Source organism: Egretta garzetta, unplaced genomic scaffold (assembly GCF_000687185.1).
Source record: "Egretta garzetta isolate BGI_Z169 unplaced genomic scaffold, ASM68718v1 scaffold568, whole genome shotgun sequence".
Lineage (NCBI taxonomy): Eukaryota > Metazoa > Chordata > Aves > Pelecaniformes > Ardeidae > Egretta > Egretta garzetta.
This window is the reverse complement of record NW_009260625.1, coordinates 66791-90052: the sequence shown is the minus strand read 5'-3', so window position 1 is coordinate 90052 and position 23262 is coordinate 66791. Positions and strand designations below refer to the sequence as shown.

The following is a 23262-nucleotide window of genomic DNA, read 5'->3' as shown; positions in this document are numbered from 1 at the left end:
TAAATTGTTGTCCTCCACACAGTCACTCAGTAGCTCCATGGGGCAATCAAAATGGCTTAACCAGAATTTTTCACACAAAACCACAAAAGGGGAAGGTGAGCCCCTAATACTGGTTGTGGTAAAGAGGTGGATGACTACTCTCAGCAGGGGGTGGTTCTAGAAGGCAGTACTGGCCTTGACAGAACACTTTCCTAATTCAACTGTATTTGGGATATGTACCTCTTCTAGGCCACACATTAAAAGAACAAGCTTCCTAATACGCAGAGAAATCCAGTAGCATAACAGAAAAGAAAGAAAAAAAAAAATTTTATCTTTTTTGCTCATGTCAAACTGTATCAATAGGGATGCATAATCAGGAGTTGATGACCTGATGACCTGCTCTCCTGCTCTCCTTCTGTCAAAGGCATTTGTGATGTTGATGACCTGCCTTTGAGAATTGGTACAAATCTATGCAACAGCCTCACAGGTCTCTCCCGCTCTGAATTTCATCCTTCCGTGCTGCATATGCTGGACAGACAACACTTTCCAAAACAATGCTGGGTTTGGGTGTTTTGGGTTTTTTTTGTTTGTTTGGGGTTTCATTTTTTTTTGGGGTTGTTTTGGGGGTGTGGGGAGGGGTCGTTCCCCGAGCCAGTTTGCCCTTCATCTCAGAGCAAATTATTTTTTTGCTGTAACAAGAATTTCCCAGTCTCCTGAAGACTGCAGGCACCAAGCGCATGCATTGTGTACTCCGATTCATCACATGCTATATAATGAAACTTAGACTCCTTCAGTCCGCAATTGATTATGCATTGGGATTTGCATAACCAGAAGCCAGATACATCTCACTGAGCAGGTGTTGCTGAAAGCGTATTAAGTTCAATCCACGCCGGGAAATACCAGTGCTAGGCATTCTGAAAGCATCAGTGGTCTTGTCATGGAGACAATCTTGCAAATTTTATCTTTCTGAGTTTTCCAACTGGTGAATGGCAAATTTCCATTCCCCCTTTTACCAGTTTCCCACTAGGGGCCTGTACGGGACAACGCACACACATACCAGGCCATAAGGAGCACCAGAAGAGATGGCTGGAAATACAGGCAGATATTCTAGGCTGTAGTATCTGGTCATTCACTACCTTTTTCTTAATAGACATAGAATAGTTGTCTGAAACTGATTCACACACCCAACCACATATAATTTTGCAGGACATGACTAATTTGACATTTCAAAATCACAATTAACTTCTGTATTGGCTCATACCTTGTCGTATTTCTGCAACATGATATGGCTTTGTCTGAGTCTATTGTTTAGGCACGGGCAAAATTATAAACCAATTAGAAGTAACTACCAGAAATAGCCAACAACAGTACTACATAAAAAGTCACTTTGCTGGCCCAGAAGAAAAAAACCCTGTTTCTCAGGCCATGTATCTGCAACATAGGCTACCATGCCTTTTAAATTCTCTGGTCATGCCAACTACTGTTGTCAGATTTCATTTTTTGTATGCTGCCACGAATCCTAGCAACTCTGTGGAATAAAAGCAGCTGAGTAGTGTGTGCACTGTACTTCAGTACAAAGCCACATGCTGGAGCTTTTGCTTCTAAATGTAAAGATTGACTCATTTGTTAAGTGTTTTGTGCTCTACAGTTAGTATTACCTACAGAGTTAAAGACACTGCTTGCTGATGCTTTCCTAAAGCTTGATTTAGTTTTTTTTTGTAAGAGCGTCTAATTAAGAATTGCCTAGATACACATATAAATGGTAAACAAAACCCAAGAGCTAGTAAATCTGAAGGTGGGAATATTTTCTGCAAAGTTATCTGAGACAAACTGGCAAAATACGTTATAAGTATATTTGATCTATGAGCTATGTATAAGGAAGAAACAGAAGACAGAGAATTGTGGTTAAAATCCATCAGTATGGAGGAAACAGTGGTACAGCAAATGTTACAGATGACTTTTTTTTGCCATTTGCATCTTACCTTCACATACAGCTCGTATCGTGCCTTGACTATAGGATTATTCAAGATACTGGTGGCAGTAAGAACACTCTCCCTTTTTATTTGTTCTCTGTAGGCCTAGGAAACAAATTTCGCAGTGAATAACGATCATACATCTAATTCCAATTGTCACACAAATTCAAATTCATTGTCAGTTACTGTATGGAAAATAACAAACGTATTGCAGCAGGAAATGCTCATTATCAGCATTTAAGTCCAAACCACATAATAAGCTCAATTAAGTTTGGTAGTGTTTATAGTTTGCTGCTTTAGCTTGATCAAAAGCTGTATTTGTGTCTTGCTTATATAATGAACTACAACCACAGACCTGTCTACAACCACAGTTACCAGTTCTCATCTACAGATAACATGCACGCTTCCCCATCACGGCCTAACATACTGTTGAAGATGTCCCTGCTCACTGGAGCAGGGTTGGACTAGATGACCTTTAAAAGTCCCTTCCAGCCCAAACATTCTATGATATTCCATAATCACAGAAGGTCATATATAAACAAAGCATTACTGTAGCAATCTTGCTTACTATGACCACTGGGATTTTCTCCCTTCATGCTACTCTTTCAACCCTTCTACCAAACTTAAAAGCGTATCATAAATTGTAACAGGGACCAATTCCATACCACTGCTAATCCAGAACTGCTCTCACTTTTCTTCAAATTAAAAAGGTAATAGCCAAGCAAAAAAAAAAAAAAAAAGACACTAGGTTTGTTATCTTGCTGGAGACATACATATATGTTTTGCAATTTGAGTAAAAGTCTTTCCAACACTTAATGACAGTAAAAAAATTCTGCAAAAAAAAAAAAAAAAAGTAATTCATAGTAACCTTCTCAGGACTTACTGCTGTCAGCTGTTAAGTACACCAACATTTCATTAACTGTGGGTGCTTAAGCACTGCCTACTTCACAAGACATTACGTTTACAAAGTATACCGACAAGAACTTTCAAATTACTTGCACCAAGTACCATAACACTTCTCACCTACCATTAGGTTATGTTTTTGGTTGGGGGTTTTTTGTGGGTTTTGTTGGTTTTCTTTTTTTAGTAATATGTTGTGTCTTACCTGTTTTCCTTTTGTGTGATCAGGAGATTTTAAGTGCTGCTGAACAGAACTGTGTAATGCAGGAACATACACACTGCAAGCACTGCAGTGAACAGTCTCAACTTTCATCATATGGTCATCAGCAGTAACCCCTGTCAAAGAAGATGCAACAAATCATTAACACAAAACGTGTCATTCCAGGGAAGTGGAAGAGGGGCCTGTTTGTTTTATACCAGAAAATTAGACCTCTCAGTTCTTAAACATCAAACTGAACCACAGGGGAATATTCACCCAAATTCAGGCATCAAAATTAGGCTCTCTGAAGGCAATGTTGAAGGAGGATGTTTTTCACTGGGCTACTCCAACTACTTCTCTCCACAGACTATATATGAGACCCAGGCAATTATGTTTGCTGCCTAAGGTTATGATATATGAATACCTACCTGCCTAAATAGAGGGAAATAAAAATCATACGACTGAACTATTCTAAGGCACAAAAATACCATCTATTTAAAATAAACAGTAACTAATATCCTTAATAATACATATTTTGATGCAGAAAACAAAGCTTCACTAAAGCAGTTGGATTTACCTTACCCCTCATAAGAACAATTCATTTATTTTCTTGCCTCCCCTCACCACCAGAAGCAGCACATGAATCCAATTTGTCCTGCAAATTTAAATATTAGCTTGCCAACAGAACATTCTAAGCATAAAGGCAAACAGGCCCTCCAGTACTTAAGGAAAGCACACAAAAAGAATTTGGGAGATTAAGATAATGGCTGTATCCGTTTTTAAGTAGCTTTTAGCATTTAAATTCGAATTAAGGTAATGTTCAAACACGGTTATTGCCTAAAGTAAAGGTACCCAAAAGATGTGCCCTCTGGCTCTAGCAGATCTTTTGAAAGTCCTCAAGCAAAGGATAAAGTGGAAGGGTATGGTACATCAAGGCAGGAACACACAAAATGCTCTAGAAAACTGCCTGTAGGGCAGGCAAGGAGAAAAAAAATTCAGGCCAAGATGCATCCTGGGTAGCCAAGAGGGTGCTCAAATTCTTCCTTTTGTCAGCGTCCCTCAAAACCACAGCAACTATCCCTTACATTATCCAGATCCTTGCCGTCGTGTTTGAACATTATCACCTTACTGCTTTATTATTGATTACACCCTCTCTTTCAATCTATCCGCATCCACCTGTTGCCCCTCCTCATGCATTATACAAAGATCATGGCAAAGCCCACATCATTCTGTCTGTCAACTACCTAGCACAATGTTATCTCTGACAAGGCTACCTGGACCGCAAACATTAAAAAGGTTTGCCATCTCCCACTGTGCTTACGTTGCACATCGAATCAAGTGAAGCAAAGAATCCCAATCAGGTATGGAAAAGGTGTGAAAACTAATCATTTTAATCCAAACATTTTATCAAACTCAAATTAGAATGAAAGGAGAAAAGGACAAAAGCAGAGCTCCACAGTATGCACTTTCACATAAAAAGTATTCCTTACCTTCCATTATATCTTTCTCAGCAGCTTGAGCATTTTCCGTCTGGTTACTTGTCTGCTGCTTACGCATAGCTGTCTTCTTGAATTTATTCACCATGCACTCCTACAGAGAGTCAGAAAAAAAAAAAACTGTAACGCATTTGATGTACGATTGTTTATATTGCAATAGGCACCTATACTTAAAATATTACTCAGAATAGCTCTGTAATAAATAGCAATTAATTGCTGTTACTTCTTAACGCACTACTTTTAATTTTACAATTAAAACACTTTTACAGACCCTGAATTTGCTTCAACTTTCAGTCATATGTGCTGTGTCAAAAGTCAACTCCAAAAGGAGTAACAATGCCAAGTTAAGCATATTTTGAAGATAAATGGTAAATTGTAACTACATTCTAATGTAAAAGTATTGCATAAATCAAAAGCCGGTTGTCTTACATGAAGAAATTCCATCACTACTTTGTCAAATTTGGTTTGCTTCTGGATATGATCCAATGTTTCCTGGTGAGCTGCACTCTCCAGATGTGACTCAATTTCTTTTTCTTCAAATGTTCGAAATTTGCAAAATGAGCACGTAAATGCCATTCTATCAAGAGAAACAGATTAAATAATATTGCCATTAAAGAAACATTCTTCCCTTTCCTCAAAATGAGGACTTGACAAACCTAATCAGAAAAGGAATGGGAAAAGCATTCTTTAAAGAAGCCTAACTGAAAAAGAAAAAGGAAAAAAAAATTCCAGTAATTTTACCATTATGGAGGGTAACTGCTACAAAACAAAATAGAAATCAGGCCAGCCTCAGAGTAATGAATTATCTATGCATAAGATGAAAACTGCTGAAATAAGAAGCTAGCCATTTAAAAGCCACGTTATTCTGTGACCTGTATCTATCGCAGCTCCCTAGTTTGTGTCACCTTCTGTAGTACTTCTCACAGTCAAGCCAGTCCACGATTTCCTAACTACAAATAGTTAAAAGAATTCATTTAAAGCTCATTTTCCACATAAAAAAATGACATTATCTTTACAAGGAAATATGGCCTCCTCCATACAATGAGGAAACAGCACTGATCGTAGGCTGCACTGACACGGAAGTTTTGTACAGTGCTGGCCATTAGCCTGCTTGGCTGTGGCAAGACTGAGAAAAGTCGCAAACTATCTACTTATTTTTGCTACAGAATAGCTCACTGTACATATAAAACCAGAATGAAGTCAACTTCTAACAGCTTAAGTCCGCATGAATATATATTTAACTAAGTTACGTACTTCAAAAGCAGTACCATTCTAAGCTGCTTTTCAAGCGTACAATGATGCACTTGTGGGGGAGAAAGGGTTAGGAAGTTGTGTATTTTATGATACAGCAGAGGTCCAGTGAAACACTGTCTTCTAACCCACAGGATATGGCTGCCGGGTTTTGGCCCGAGGGTTTTTTTTGTTTGTTTGGATAAGTTTTTCGGTTCTGTTTTGGATGTGAGGGGTATGGGGTTGGGTTTTTCGGTCACTTCTTCCTTGCATTTTGTTTTCATAAAATCAGTCCAAAGGGTCTTTCAGAAAAGAAGACATATTCCTACAGAAGGACAAAGGGGAAGAAAATCACTGCACACAAGATAGAAGTTATATCACAAACCTGTATCCATCACCATATTTTTCACTGTTTTTTTCCCTTCTACGCCTTTGCTTCTCTCTTCTGGCCTCAATTCGCCGCTTTTCTTCTTCCTCGCTTTTAACTTCTCCTTTGCCATCTTAACATACAGTAGAAGGATTTTAAAAAGAAAAAGAAACCCAGTAAAAGTATCCATCTTCCACGTGTCCTCCACAAACACCTCAAAATGCAGAGAAAGACCCTATACCAAAGCAGTTCAATGGCTTATTTAAATGCCATGTAAGTTTTGCTTTGTTTTCCTCCTCTGAAGACAACCAATTTAAACATTTGCTTCCAACAATACAAACTTAGTAATGTAGGGGTTACACTCTACGTTACTCTCATAAAAGTAAGGAAATTCAGAGTTAAAGCAAACCCTACCCTGTAACGTCTAGTTATTAAAGGCCTCTTCAAGTAAGTAACCAGGAAAGGGTACTGGGGGTGCATGGGGAGAAACACATTTAAAATTCTCAGTGGTTTTAGAGCACCATTGGTACAATCCCCTTGCATAAAAAGAAACATCTAAAGCCATTCTCTTCCCCTGAAAAGGCACCTTCCAAAACCAAAAGCAAAGGTTCTCATAAAGGAGACAAGGCAGCATTTCATTAAGGTACCCAACATGAACTTCAACAACAGTACTATTTTTCCCATCTAGACTTTGCTCGATTTCACAGAAAAATGTTGCAAAAATTTTCAGCTGAAGAAACAAACCAGTGAGGAAGAACCAGCCAAAGTGAAAAAAAAAAAACCAAAACCACAAACACACCACCCACCCAAGAAATACCCAACCAAACCTTCAAAGAACTTCATTACATTATCACCTGGCATAGTAAGTAAGAGTGCAAAAAACCCAAATTACTAGAAATTAGTTTTGCAACATTAAAGACTCCTAAGGACACTGACTTTTTGCGTAAGTGGACTTATGTTTACCTTTCCTATGTCTGCTCTAAAAGCCTATGGACAAAGGGAAACAATTAGAATATTATGCAGTGAGTAGTTTTAGAGCAGGAAAAAGAGGATCACTTAGTTTTCTTTTGCAGTTCAACCTCAGGAGGGAGGGCAGCCTCCATGAAATCTGCCTCCAGCCAAACAGCAACAGAAAGGAAAGGACAGCAGCATAATGCAAAAAAAATAAGACTTGCAAAAAGCTCTGTGGATCTAAAGTGCCACTGAATACTGAAAACATTTCCACCGACTAAGAGCTTACACTTCATTCCTGATTACCCCAGCATTTTTCATTGTACAGCAAAGAGTTTAAAAAATTACTCTGATCCAGAAAGGACGAAAACTCCTATTTTTTTTTTTTTTAATTAATTTGAAAACAGAGAACAATCACCCACCCACAGAGGCAATTCCTATTACTGATCTAGGGATTTAAATTTCACTTAGTGCCTTACCACCAACCCTGGAAGCGTGCAAAAGATCACTTGTTTTACTGTTGTAAAGATTATCTAGCATGACATTCTGTAGAGTGAAATGGCCTATATCTTACCCCTCAAGATCACAAATTCAAGTGCCCGTCCTGTTACAACCTGGGGAATGGAAGTCTGAACCTACATATAAACTGGGACTCCCGGGGGGCTCCCACTTTCCTTCAGCGCACTTACACAAACTTTTAAAAATGAGAAAACCCATATAATTAAAAAAAAAAAAAAAAACCAAACAAATTACTACTATTTTAAGAAAATAAATTGATCAGTTGGCTGTAAATTTCCAGCGCTCCTTACCATCAGATTATACTACATACACAAGGGAAATGGGACCAAAACCAGTTTCAGCTTTAACACTGGATTTCTTTGTGTATGTGTTTGAAATCACTACAGTTAATATACAGTTCAACTGATTTTATGTAAACTAATAATTAACCTGTTTCATTAAGACTGCACATGAAATAGACCCTGTGTTCTTGAGAGCAGCTCTGGGTTAACTAAATCCACTTTTATAAAAAGTGACTCACCTAGGATTTAAGGGTGAGGTTGATCAGCTAGTGGGATAAACAATAGGATATGGGTGAGGAACTGGTGGGACAAACAACATTTAAACAATGGATGGCAGACCATTTACATTAATTTCACAAAAATTAAAACAAGTCAAACAACAACAACATATAGATATGATCAGAAAGCATAGAGACAATAAGCACGTAAAGAACAAAACAAGTGATGGATGGATGTTACAGTCATCTTCTCCATGGCCTAAATTTATAAACCCTTAAAAAAAGTCATGCTACTCAAGAACTATTGGTGGTCATAGATACAGGCTTACTAAATCTAATCACTCAAAGCCACACAAACACAATACCTACAATACCTTACCTGCCAAGGCAAACTGACTTACCTCCAAAAGTCTGATAGCCAAGGTCGTAAGCATCTCTTGTAAAGTCTTCATATATAACAACTGCACCACTTGTGTCCACTTCAATTTCCTAATAAAGTCAAATCCATAGATTTTGTAAGAAAAAACCTAACACAACAATGCCATTCTAAATCCAGAAAAAGACAGTGCAAATTACTTTATTTCCAATAATCTGTAACTTGCTATTTTTATCAACTATGACAACGGAAGAAAGCAAAATGAGTATCTAGTTAGGCTCAGTGTACAAACACTGCAAGCTATGCGTTTCTCTTTAATGCCTTGAAGTCTTTGTGAATTAGTTTCACAATCAAAATTGTCTTCTGCATAAATATTCTGACTTCCAATTCAGACTTTCAAACACTTTGTTGAGAATACGTTAATACCTCCACTCAAAAAGAAGGAAAATATCATTCCAGTCTCTCATCATGGAACCAGAGTATATATACACGCTTAGCTTACTAATCATGTTCTTGGATATTGTTGCAACTGATCTTTCTGTAGGTGGGAACTAATCTTCGTACCCTATCAGAGAACACCTGTTAGCACTGGTTCTTTCTTTATCTATCCTCTCTCCTTGATGCATCTTAGATCTCATCCATTCTTCCTCACTGCTGTTAGTAATCTCCCTGTCATTTTGTACTTAATTTCACAACCCACCCAAGCAGGTGATAGCTGCATGATTTCAAGCTGACTACCTATGGCAACACGAGAAGCGTTCACGTGATAGCTCTCTGTGAGTTACAAGAATAGGCAGGCTCTACAAATACACTTTAAAATTCATTTTCCAGGCTATCTGCACAAGCTATATCCTTCATTCGAAATCATTAAGGATTTCAGACTGCCACCAAAATAAGACAGGTTTAGGTAAAGTGGAAAAAAAAAAGTTTAGAAAAACTTACAGTTAAGTGCTTAATTTTTATAAATCTAGCTTAATAATTATTCATCTTAAGGTATACTGTACAAACTTCTGAAAGAATCACAACTTTTTCAATTCTGGGAATCTTTACCTCTATGGTAGAATCCTGGAAAGATGTCTTCATGTCTATAAACATAAAATGAGGAAGAAATAAATAATGAAAAAGTGCTGTCACTGTCAATTAATTTTAAGGCAGTAAGATAGTTAGGGAAAAAATTCAGCTTGTTATGCAGCTAGGACAGTCTACATCTACAATTTATCATATTTTAGTAATAAGACTAAATGTAAAATCAGTTATCCTTAGGAATATAAACTATAATAAATAAATAACTATAAAAATATAAATAGTCATCTAGAAGCAATCACCTATAATCTAATCCACAAACCAAGAAACTCAAGACTGAAAGGACAATATAATTTTGAGATACATTTTCATATAGCGATTGCATCCAATTTTCTATTAGTTGTTACCCACTTCTTAGTTTTCATGACATTGCTTAGTGCATCTTTCAGTTCAAGTCAGAAAATTGTACTAAGCTACTGAACAGTTTGTTCCCCCCAGTCTCAGAGCCACAGGACGGGTTGATTAAAAGTGCATTCTAGTAGGCACTATCTACTCCAGTTCTTAAACTAACTTCAATACATCGGTCCTTGGATTGTGGAAATCAGTGAGGGAGAACAGGTAACAAACTAGAAGTGCTCCGTCTCAAGGTAGTTTAAAAAAAAAAAAAAAAAAAAAAAAGAGAACCTACAAAAGTACTAAAAGAAGAAGAGCTAAGAGGGAGACCTTTGAGATGCAAGTGTTTGATATACCTGGATGTGCATTTTACAGACCCATTTCATCACAACAAAGCTAGCATGTCCAGCAATAACATTCCCTATACAAAAGGCAGAGGAATGTGTTCTACACACCCAGTGCCCGAAATTTTTACCGTACTCTTGAAGTTAAAGTTAAGGGAAGAGTTTTGTAATACACAGTAGTGTAACTAGAATTACAAAAACCAAAACCAAAATTTTCCCCATGGAAGTTTCTGCCAAGTCTGTGCATTTACCTTGCAAGCTTTGAGCTGAAGTAATTTTAAACACTCTTCAGGTATGATTTGAAATCAAACTATACAAAACACTGCAGATCCAAGCTACTGAGGAAATTACATGCACAAAAATCTAAACTTTTGACTGTTGCCATTCATAATGCTTAATACTCAAGTTTACATTCCCTCACAGCAAGTAATTTATTCAAACCTCATTAGTGATTTTTTCTCCATCTTTGCCTGCATTATCAAAATTATTAGAGCTGTAGGTCATCCTTAGGGAAGTTAAACAAATCAAGCGCCACTAATACTTTGCAATTTATATTTCCAGTTTATCTACCATATTTCCAGTTCTTCTCTTCATTATGGCATTTCATTTACAAGAAAGCGCAATCTCTCTCTGCCTGTCATAAATTATTCCGTAACAATTTTCACTGTTTTCTCAGTTTGCCTCCCTTTCCCTCTCCTCTTCACCCACACCTTATGCCCTTATTTTAGCTGCACTGCAGTTGATGCACTAGTTTTTATATCTGTCCAAGCATTGAGACAGCAAGGCCCAGGCTCATGCAAGGGCACATTTTAATATTTGTCAGGTATTGTCACTTAAGGGAACCTGAGATCTGAAATTATTTTCAGTGGTGAAAATTTGCCTCCAGGAAGTATCATTATAAAGTCTGAGTGAAAAAGTCTTCAGCAGTACATATTTAAACACATTAAAATATTCAATTTCATTCAGCAAATTATCTTTGCAGTAGAAGAATAAATTAATAAAATCTGTTGTGGAGTATTTCAAAGGTAGAAAATGAAGAATTACAAAACAGCACATACAGCCCTCTCTCTGAATATTAAAACTAATTAATTCCTAATGGATTAAAAAAAAAATTGGTGATTTTAACTTCAGAATTTTGGCACTTGTTACTTACTAGGTGATTTTTTCTGGCTCAGCTTCAAAATAGGTTTTGTCATTTTGGGTTTCTTGATAAATGTCCCACCAGGTTTGTTATATGGCTGTGGTATCATTTTTCTTTTTATTCCTCTTGCAGCAACTGCTGCAGGACTGGGTTTGTTATGATAGTCAACAACAATTCCAGGTCTGTGCATTCCTCCAAAGTCTCCCATATGCTGAAAATTTGTGAAATCAAGAGAAAGGTATTAGTATATGAAATCAACAGAAATAAAACAATTACTTGGTACAATAAAACTGTGAACTAAATAAAATCTGTGTTCTAGAGCAAAATGCAGGGGAAATTTAAGCTCCCACTTCGATGTTGTGTTGTGCAATGGCTTTGTGGGTGTTTGTCCAGTAGAATGAATACGCATGTATAAACTGTGTTTCTGCTTATTCAGAACCATTGTCCAGACTACGAACATGTCTATCAGAGTTCGTATCTCAGCCTAACACCTTGGCTCCTCTCTTCAGATTCTCTAGATGATGAATGACTTCTCCCTCTGGTAAAAAAAAAACAGCGCTAACCAATCCAGTTTTTGATGCTTTATTCAGCAGTCATTTAAAAAACCCACCAAAAAAACCACCCACGAAACCGAAACTTCTTTATGCCAAATGATTAGCAGTGATTTGAAAACTGAGTAAAGAAGGTTGTCCAGTGTGGAACAGCAATTAATTGAAGGAAGCTCATTCTTTCTTTTACTTATCTTTCCACCAAATTCAATAAATTCAGAATTTAAAAGTTGGGGGATGGAGCAATACAAAAACACAGCAGCAATAGGAATGAAAACTCAGTTGAAAGACTAAACCTTTCTACTATTTCTAAAATGGCGTACAGTCATTTGCAAACACTTTTTTATGCAAGTTACCTCCCTGAAGGCATGGAAAAAATGAGTCATCTGAAGAGGGAGAATTTAGGTAGCTGCAGTATTTTCAAAAGCACCATCATACTTCTTAATATTAACTCAATTATTTGATTAATAAAGGGCAGAAGAGAGCCCACTGACTGGATGGGTGACTTGGATAAGCAGAAATATTTGTATTGCCGTGAGAAGAGAATTAGTATCACGCTATCAAAGTTAAAAGAACAAAAATAACTTCAACATACTTTGTGAAAAGTATTACTTTTTTTTTTTTAAGCAAATCTTAAATGACAGACAGAATGTACCAAAACAGGCACTTTTCTTAATCAGAAGTCCATGCATAAGATCTCCATGTTAATTTATTTAGTTGAGATAGTTATAGAACTCCCTAGCATGTACATTTACACTGTACACATATGAATTTGACATGAAGAATGCACTTGGATAATTTCAAGTACTTTTTTGTTTTTAAAAAACAGACAGTCTATCTATTAAAGGTGCAATGCATTTTACATATGGTAAGTAGTTTAGCCTTTACATTCTCCTTTATTACCTAAAAGACTAAAAAGATAAATTTCAAAAGCAAAACAAAAAAGAAATAAGGCTACTTGGTTGTAACTCTGCACAGAACTTTCAGATCTAAATGAGTTCTGAAAGGATGGCATCCAAGCTTAAGAACCTTACACTTTCAGCTTCACAAGCAGAGAAACATAAAGATTAGAATCTATTTCTCATACCGTGCTATACGCTAGCTAGCAGCCATGTGCAAATCTGAGCTAAAATTTTAATATGGCAAATAGAGTACCCAAGAATGCTGCAAAGTAGACTTTCTGGAACAAAACCACCACACAATTAGGCATCTAAAAGACCCAGTAAAAAATAATCTTCCTCTACACTTCAAGCTACAAACAAGTTGTATGGTTTAATATTAAAGAATTGCTTCCCAAAGAAATATGGCACACTTGAGAATTTTAAAAGGTAGTTACACCTAGAGGCATAGGCAGAAAAGTGTTCACTGAACTCTTTGTGCTTCAGAAAAAAACATAATCAGAACTGGGATTATAAAACCAAGATAAAGGGGCACCATCAACTTAATAGTTAGTATTTCTGTCAGGATTTTTTTTTTTTTTAATTCTCTTCTGTTGGTATTTTTTTTTCCCCCTAGCTCATTTAACATCAAGCATTACTTCTTCAAACTGATCTACTATTTTGCATACAGTTAATCTTGCGGTTTCTTGGACATACAGTTTTTACATCCTACACTGGAAAGGATTCCACTGAAAAGGAATTAGAACATACAAGTCTTCAAAACAAAATGAATACAAGTAACAGGACTAGGCATGCTATCTGGAAATTAATCTCAATTCTGTGAAAGGACCTGATTTCAAGTTGATGATGCCCCTTTAATCGTGCTTTAATTTTGAAAAAGAATCACTGTAACTGCTAACCACCCACCTTTGCCATTTCCTCCCCATCACCCTTCCAATACACAAGTCAGAGTAAGAGTTAAGTTTAAAAGAAGACTTGATGTTTGATAAAACATGTGTTCAACACATTAAAGAAATAGCTAAGCTTTTACCTTTTCAGGAAACAAACTACTCTAGCATTCACAACCTGGGTTTTATTTTTTGCTTATACATTGCACCTTTAACCTACTCAAAACTTCAAAAGACTTGGAATTAAACTTTTACAATATTCAGGAATTTCCCCACCAGCAGCAAAGATGCTAGTGTTTACAAGGAAAAATGCAAGTCCTTTTAATCCCTTTTAGACCAAACCTACTACTTTTGTCTTCACCTTTCAAACAAAAGGAGAGATTTAACAAACCTTATCAACTAGTCTTCTATTACTCATTACTTTCAACAGAAAGAGGGACTGGGTTCTACTTGAAGACAGCTTCAAGGGGGTAAACAACATCGTCAACCATGATAGTTTGCTTAGACAAAAAACCCACACTGTACTGAACAGTGCATTCATTTTAAAGCAGTGGTCTTGAAAGGGTTTAAAAGAGTGTCTAGTGAAAAGAATCCGAAAAGATTCTGTACTTACTCCTCGGCCTCGGCCTCTGCCTGTTGATGGTCCTCCAAAAGCATCATAGTTTCTGCTTCCAAATCCACTTTCAGGATAAGCAGGCGTTCCTCTCCCCCGAGAGCCTACAGGTGCAGGCTTCATATGGGGTGAAGAAAAACTGCTGTAGGAAGAGTAACTCTCTCTTCCTCTGTCCTCCATAAACCCAGGCCTCAATTTTGAACGGGAGTAAGGTGCTTCCCAGCTAGACCCGCCCTGGTTTCTACCTCCGAAAGAGTCAAGGCTATTCCGGTAGGAGTTGTCAAATCGACCACCATAACTACCTCCGAAGCGGCTTTGTTCGGGTTCATTATAACCATAGCCAGATCTGTACAGATCTCGCCCACCCAGAGAAGACCCGGAGTCGTAAGACTCATAAGGTCCAAACCTGGAAAAGTTGCACAGTGAGGAGAAAAAAAAGTAAGCTTACTAATGTTATACATTTCAAAAGACAAGTTATCAGTTGACATTTATCAACTAAAATCAATTTATTACTATACTGGTCTGTACAGTTGTGTTATCGTTTAATCTTGATTAGGGCTGGGCAAATCACACTATGACCAGATAGAAAGCTATCTGAGCCATTTTTGCTACAAACAATTCTAAAGTTCAGTATACCTGAACTTTGCTTACTTAAAATTTTCAGCAACATTTATTACTAAAACATTATTAGAGCCCAGCCCTAGTCTCACAAAAATAATCACCTGCAGACATTCATAGGCTAGTCAAATGCTCCTTTCTTCAAAATCATGCCCTCATATTCTAACAGTTAAACAGCAGTTAAAAGGTGGCTTAGTTCTGAACTGAAGAAAAAAAAAAAAAAATTTTTTTTTTTAGTGGTACAGTTGTGAGTCTTAAACACCCCACAGTTCTAATTTTAAAGGAAAAATACACGTGCTCTTCCACTCATTATTTCTACTTTTTGGAAACTTTCTTCCCTGTAAAATTCAGTCTCCCAATCAAAGAGTTCATGATCTTCAATGTATCCATCTTTCACTTGCAGACCATTAAGTCTAGCAGCTCAGGATTTTGAAAGTCTACCCCATGCATGCACAGTGGACACAAAAAGTCCTTGGAATTTCAGAGTAGAGTAACAACCAGCTGAAATCTTTAGTTATTTACCAAGAGTTTGCTTTGCCTGGGGGGGAGGGTCAGGCTAGAACTCATTGATACTTGTAACCACTTGGAAGGGAAACACATTAGTGTCCCTGCAGGGTTATAGTAGGGTGATTCTGATAAAATATAAACTAGAACAGACTCAAATTACTAACTGTATCTGTAGTAAACTGAATGCCTTCATTTTAAAATATGTTAGTCTCAGAAGACCCAAAACTACACAGAAAATGACACTATCTACAGAAACAGCCCATGCACAATATTAACGTTACATGGCAAGAGACATTTTGGTTGTTCAAGTAGTCATTCAACCTCAATCATATGCAGATTACTATATGGTAGGTACAGCTCATTCCTGAATCTCTAAGATCGACTTAAAAGTCTGAGCAATGTTCATCATTAAACAAATTATGCTTAACTAAAATGTTTAACAGAACCGTGCAGCAAAACACAACGCTTCTCCAGCCTCCCTGCTTAGTACTGACCTTGCCCAGTGGCACCACAGTGACTACAGACAAGAATCATACAGTAGTCTGGCTACAGCCAGACAAGAATTCAAGGGCGCACACAAGAAAATCATCAGATTATCTAAGTTTTCTTCACATTTTATTTCCTCCAAGATAGAATCGCTACTCTGAAAAGCATGCTTCTTTGAATACAATATTAAGACCTAAATCCAATCAGCTGCTCCCTACTGTTTTTATCTGAAAGAGCAACAGTAATAGTATCCTAGCATTAAATACACAACTTTAAGACCACCGCATCAGAATTTTTACTTTTAGACCAATCCATCTTACAAAGCAGCCCAGAACATGTACACAGTTTTGAGTGTAATCGGTACCTGCCAATGAAATAATCTGGACATGACTTTCAGATTCAATACCAAGATCATTTAAGCACTGCACATTCAAACCAAAGAACATATACCCTAAATGTTCCTTGAAAACGGAATGTTGATAGATTCAGTCTAAGGCACTAAACCAGTTAGGTCTAGTCTGCTATGTCAGAAATAGTAGTCAGGCCAATCAACTACAAATTGCTAGCCATTACTGAAAAATAAAACTTTTTCCATTTTCATTCAAAGACGCATTGTTGCACTGTCAAACTTTTCCACAAAAATGCTGATTATTACAAGAATCTAGCTCTTACAGTTTAGTATTTGCTAGTATTTATCGAACATGAAGACTCAGAATGGAAGTGTTCATACAAAATCGTAACAACATGCCTCAGGAACACTTAAGTTAGAAGACAACGATTTAAACTTAAATTGGATTTGATCAATTCTTGGGACAACTGAAGGATTATTTTACCTGTTACCACCACCACCACCTCCTCCGCCTCCACCTCCATGACTCTCCATCCCATAGGATTGGTTAAGGTAAGAGTCCATGGATCGTGGGCCACCATAGCCTCCATGCCCATAATCACGGTCCATGTCTAAAAAAAGAGCAGAAAAATGTTTATAAAGAAAGCAAGCAAGAAGTCTTATTAAGTAATCTAGTTTAAATTCTTAAGTAAAAAGTTTACTCTTTGCCACAGTGCTTACAAACAAAATACAAAACTGCCAGTTGCAAACCAATTTTGACACCGTGCTTAGGGAAGCCGTGTGTCTTTGTCATTATCTGAGCACTTCTTAACTTAAATCCAGTTCATATTTCTTCCCAGTAGTGGATAACTTGGGATTGTTGTCCCATCAGCTGGAATTCAGACGCAAGTTAAATTAAGAGAATTAAATGGAGAAGCCCGATGTAGAAAATGTCAGAAGTTAGTGGAGAATTAAGATCACTTCCCTCCCTTTAATAACACACACAGCTCATAGGCATCTGCTTTCTCTATCCAATGCCAAAGAAACCTTCACTCACATCGACAGAGACCTTGGGTCAAGGTTACAAGCTCTCCTGCTGCAGTGCAGACTCTGTATATAAGCTACAGGCAAACCCAAGAATTTTCTCCAATCTAGCACAAACAAAAATCCATCCAAATCAGCACCAAGTTGCAGTTCACTAACTGCACTGAGATGTTGGTATTTCATAGCTAAACCGATGTCACTTCATGACATCTTTATACCTTGTAATGAAATTTGGCAGAAGAACCAACTTCTTCCTTAACACTGGAAGTCCTATGTAAAAGTTCTGGTTGAATAACCACTCATAAATTCAAAGCACTAAAACAGTGTCGTAGATCTGCATAACAAGTATGATCCACTGTCTTCCTGTAGCATACACAATTTGTACTTCACTAGCATTCTAGTGACCAAAACAGCTTCCCGGTACCAATCAACACTAACTTTTGGATAACACAAAGAAAGCCTGGCAAGTCCAGCCTCACAGAAGAGGTAGCACAGAGAAGGAAAACGCAGTGAACACAGGAAGGATAAAAATATAACCACACAAAGACTTGTCCACTCTAACAAGAGAGAGTATTTTATACATTTCAAAATCTCTGAGTTTCAACCATTGACTCTTCCAGAAGATAACAGGACAATAATCTCACTTGAAGTCGTAAGTTTCCTGTTTAAAGAAACATAGAAATGCTCTGTGCATATCATTTCATGAAAATAACTGTAGTGATGAAAATAAGCACATATACTATTTCCTTGTTTGTACCTGCTTCTTGTTAGCACCAGGCAGCCACTGTAATCTACTTTCTTACATCTGTCAACAAGAAGAATTCTGCAAGCGGTATTGAGCTGACTGTACCACTTTTACACAGATGTTCTTAGTATGCCTGAATAGAGACTCCCGACAAATTAAAATCTACTGCTGATTTTTTTTTCTTCTGATAATCATAGGCATTTCCTAAAGAACTAAAGATGATACTTCTGAAACAAAACAAAAAATTGAACATGGAAGCCACGCTGCACCTTTCCGTATTCTGAATGTACAATAACAATTCTGCAGCAAAGCACAAAAAAAGCTTTTCAAAATACTAATCATGTAGCACCAGACAGCATCAACTTCAACTGCAAGAAGTTACTCTTTAAAGAAATGGCTGAACTTTCTAAAAGAAGCATCTAATACTCTTCTCCGGTGTGCCTGAATGATCTGCCACCTAATCCAGTGGAATACCCTTAAGACTGCCTACATAAAGGTGCAGGCCAGTAAAAAGAGTAAGGTAGTCAACAAAATAAATTCAGTTTCAGAGAAATTAAGGTTAGAAGATCCCATGGTCAATCCCTGATCCAAGGTATTTTTTTTTAAATACAGAATACTTAATCAAAAGACACTGACATTTCAAAAACTGAAATATCTGACCTGAAAGCACGCAATGATTTACCTTAGTTTCACCTGCTCCCTATTATCAACAGACCCTGAGATGGCACAAAATTGATTAGGTTAAGAGCCAAAGAGGTGAATCAAATCACTCAACAAGGAAGGACACAACATACTGTCAAGATCCCTGCCGCTGCAATCCAATTCTATCACAGTTTTAAGCAGTGACCAGAAGTTAGCTAGCGGGAAAAACACAGGAACATTCACACACAAAAGAACTCTTCCAAAAAACGGTTTGAAGCATAGTTTTGAAATAAGTTTTTAGTCTAAAATTTTTAGCATGAAAGCAAATACTAAATTATGTTTTACAACTGCAGCATAACTTCCGACATCCGCTTTTGCTCAACACTCTCCTTACTCATCCACAGTTCCTGTTACCTAACCTCAACAGTCTTGCTGTAGAGCTATGTCAGTCCCTTAATCCTCAAATCACTGCCTTTAGGACATCACCACCTCCTCGCTCACAGCGAACAACTGACTCATCCTTTCCAAGCTCACTGCACCGCATTTACCTCCATTATAATACACTCACGTTTGAAAAGGTTTAACGGGGGATAAAAGAAGTGCAAAGAAGTGAAGAGGGATGATCACCTGCGTGATTTTCTACTACAAGAAACTGGAGGTAGCAAATGAAACTTAAAAATAACAAGCTAAAAATTTAATTGGATCCTTTTTCACAAAACAGGTACTTAAGTCCTTGAACGGCTCTGTGACAAGAAGTTACTAAAAATTTACATGGATTTAAGCAAGACATTGGATAAATCCACTGACAAGAAATTCAAAGGATGTTGAAAACAAAGACTATGTCTCTGGTTCAGGAAGTCCCCAAGCTGCAAATGAGCGAAGGCATATAAATATCCCGAAGGAGTACTTGTATTATTCCTTCCACACCTCCAAACGGACAGTGACATACAGCATATTGGTGAGACAGGACAGACACATCTTTGATCTGACCTAATGAAGGTGATTTTATGATCTCCTTCCAACTACTTCATTAACCGTTCCAGACTGCTGAGCAGTTAACCTAGCATTCCAACCACTGGCCTCCTGGTTCAGCCAGCTGCAAACTTTACCGAAGATTTATAGATTTTACACTTTATGCCCAGAGCGTGACAAAGATACTGCATTCAAATTAAGAAGTGCAGTATTTCTTCAGGCCTTCAGCTTTTCTTTACTCTGAAAGTCTGTTCTCCAGATAGACTTTATCCTAAAAAGGGGGGAATGACTTCGGTGAACGAAAATAAAAGGATTTCAATTTTTGAATGTAGTAGCTGAATAATAATCACTTGCACCGCTTTACTTATTGCAATCTTAAGGTAAATAGCATATTAGTTGACAAACTTCACAACTACAGAAATCAAAATGCATGCGTTTGCACTGGCCTCTCTCACACTTTTGATTCTTCCACTCCTAACTAAAGCAAGACAGATGGACACAGAGCATTAAAAAAAGCTGTACCCACACAGAACAATCTCCTCTGCCTGTAGCCTGTTCACTGTTACGTTACCTCTGGTTGTCACCAACGGTGGAGATATGCAGAAGTTGCCTGTCTGTGCAAACTATTCAGACCAAGCAAGAAATTGTTTCACATGCCAAGAAAACATGTGCCTAAGCACTAGAGAAAAACCACCAGGAATTGTGTTGCAGTGTCTCAAACTGGAAATTCAAAAGTGTAGTACTTTATTTAAGTTTAAATAGTAACTGTTTATCAAAGAAGCCTTTGAAGAAATATTGTATCTGTGTACCTATGAATACTACAGAGTGAAAAACAGAAGAAAAAAGCGGTTGGTATTTGCTCCTCAAGTTTATACATGAAAATCTCTGAACTGATGAAGACACTGACAAAGTATCTGAAACAGAGAATTTGCTGAAGGAATAAATCAGGTTTTGGTATCTGCAGCCTCTTGCATAAATACAGTGTGGATGAATAAGCTGTTGAACTAAAGTACAGAAAAAGAATTGCAAAGAACCATCTCACTTTTCATTTCTAGATCATACTTAAAATCTACTGGGGTAGGGGAGATTATTATTAAAAGTTATGTGAAAGGGAAAAAAAAATTATTACCTCAAATAAAAAAGAATGGGACACTAAAAGACAAGTTTGATTTATAAATTAAGATGTTCACGTATATGTATTCTTTCAGATAAAAAAAAAAGCCATATCTGGTAGACAGATAATTTAAAATAGCTGCAAAATAAATCTCAATAGCCAGCAAAGAAAAATCAAATTTTCTTTAGGAAAAGAACTAGGAAGTTAAACATGAGGTAGGTAAGAGCAGGTAAGCCTCAGAACCCCTTGGTACAAAGGACTCAAAAGAAAAAGCTTAAGATCAGAGAACATCAAAATCATATTCACAGCACAAAGAAGTGATTTTCAACAGTGTTGTCCATGTGGAGCATATGAAAAGGCTAGGATAATGAGAAAGATCTTGCAGTAATAAATAATAAATGAAAACCAATAAACTTCGATATAATAAAAATAACTTTCAAACAACAAAAAAACAGAAGTGCCAGCTTGAAACAAGCTAAATTTCATAATCTTCAATGACTACAACAAGCTTAAGGATCCACTGTGCAATAGCAAGCAAAGTTTTTTCCAGGCACGTTACATTTTTCATAATACCATGCCTGCTTTAAGATCACAACCTTGTTGTTAGGTACAGAAGTTTTAACACACCATTGTGTCCCATGCAAAACAAGGAACCGATCCAACAACATAGATGAATTTTAGTAATAACAACAAAAGCCATTTCCCCTTCCAGATTAAAAGGAGAAGAGTTACAGTAATCAAAATATTAACATGTATAGTTAATAATATTTCTACTAAGAGCATCAACAGAATTTATTCTACAGGCTGTGTCACCCCTGTCTCAAACCAAGTCATCAGCAAGAGACAACGGTGGAATTACAGCGGTCATCACCACCCAATGAGAAGTGCTTCACACTGGCTGAAAGTTTCCAACAGGAAGGACCTTGCAAAGAACTCAAATGAAAAGTGGGCAAAGATGAAAACTCTCAACTTCCATCCTCTATTGCCATCTACTGGACCCCTACAAAATAGCCTCTAGCCCACTGTACAGAATCAGGATAAGACAAAGCTTTATGCCTGCCCCACTAACGTACATACAATGCATAAACATTAACGTGACATGTTTCAAGCAGCATACACCATAATTTAAAGTTATTTAACATTTATGAATAATAGAAAGCTTAATTATCACAATGAAAAATATTATCACAGAGGCACGTGAAAGGAACAATCTAATTGTACAACATACATTTGATTGGTTACTTCCCACAGGATGAGCCTGGATTCACGTTAATACTACTGTCATCAGATCTCAGGAAAGCAGGTTCTGGTTATCGGCTACAGTGAACATTCCAATAAGATACTTAAACTGCCACTTAAAAAGATTATTTTCTACTGAAAATCTAAAGGACATTTAATTAGGAATCAATACAGAAAATTAAAAAAGAGCCACAGCTTTAATTTATTTATTTTGCTACAAAGAAAGATAAATGCATAATAGCATCATTGGCAAGAAAAGGTAAGACTCAAGGAATGTATCATAAAAATGATCATACTGCAATCAAAGATGTGTCTGTAATCCAACGTGTTATTGCTGTGTAACAGCCAGCAAGAGCATCGAGAGATCCAACAGCAAACGCTTATTTGATGACATCTGTAAATGAATCTTGGGTACAGCTTATGGCAAATCTTTTATATTAACATCCTTTTAGTACTTGCTTGCATGCTGGCAAGAGATGTCAAATCATTTCTTGAGTCTTACTAAACTCATAGCCTTAATCATCTTACAAAAATATGTGCATTCCTTTTTGTTGTATCTATGTGGTATTTTTAATACTGTAAAAACAAGAGCTAGCTTTTGCTGTATCACATTTTTTATAAGCTTTTTAAATTCCTTCCCAAACTCTTAGTTAAACTTAAAATAAAGACTAAAAACAAAAATAAAAATCAAGCAGTTCCAGGTTCTGTTTTCTCCATGTCTGTATAAAAGGGGGAAACAACCTCTTTCTTTTCAGCAGTAGCAGTAAGAATCAAATACAGTAGTCCTTAATAAATCAAATTACTGATTTATGCAAAAAGCATCATCATAAGAAAATACTATATTCCCCACCCATCCCCACTCCTTGATCTCACAATTTCGATTTGGAACGTGCAGGAGTTCATGTCGACATGCCCAAGACGAAAATCAAGTCTCGCTCCCAGCCAGTTATAACTCCTCCAGAAAACAACATGTGCAGTCAAACCACGTTACGCACTTTTAATAACCCGTTCGCTTTTTTCTTTTTGCCAACACTGACTGTTCAGCCCCAACGCTTTTTACAGGTTAGACGTATTTATAGCTCATACCTGAGACTGACCCACTGGGCATGTTCACACCACAATGCATGGGGGTATCTGGGAATCTCCAATCTCTGTCTTCAGCTGGAGAGGATGGGTCAGTGAGAATGACTTAGTGCTTAGCAAGAGCTGGAGGGGAGAGACAGGGAGCCG

General features: G+C 37.1%; 1 protein-coding gene across 1 annotated transcript in view; it reads right to left on the bottom strand.

Moving 5' to 3' along the window:
• The window catches only part of ZNF326 (zinc finger protein 326), a 28950-nt gene extending 5743 nt beyond the window's left edge, over positions 1 to 23207 (bottom strand). Inside the window, exons 1-11 of the mRNA XM_035900918.1 lie at positions 23119 to 23207; positions 16782 to 16908; positions 14338 to 14743; positions 11403 to 11601; positions 9540 to 9574; positions 8515 to 8602; positions 6163 to 6274; positions 4977 to 5124; positions 4542 to 4641; positions 3058 to 3188; positions 1962 to 2057 (exon numbers count right to left, since the gene is read on the bottom strand). Coding sequence (XP_035756811.1) covers positions 1962 to 2057; positions 3058 to 3188; positions 4542 to 4641; positions 4977 to 5124; positions 6163 to 6274; positions 8515 to 8602; positions 9540 to 9574; positions 11403 to 11601; positions 14338 to 14743; positions 16782 to 16908; positions 23119 to 23158 — 1482 coding nt within the window. The 5' untranslated portion in view covers positions 23159 to 23207. The remainder of the gene's footprint in view (positions 1 to 1961; positions 2058 to 3057; positions 3189 to 4541; positions 4642 to 4976; positions 5125 to 6162; positions 6275 to 8514; positions 8603 to 9539; positions 9575 to 11402; positions 11602 to 14337; positions 14744 to 16781; positions 16909 to 23118) is intronic.
• Between the last annotated feature and the right edge of the window lie 55 nt (positions 23208 to 23262).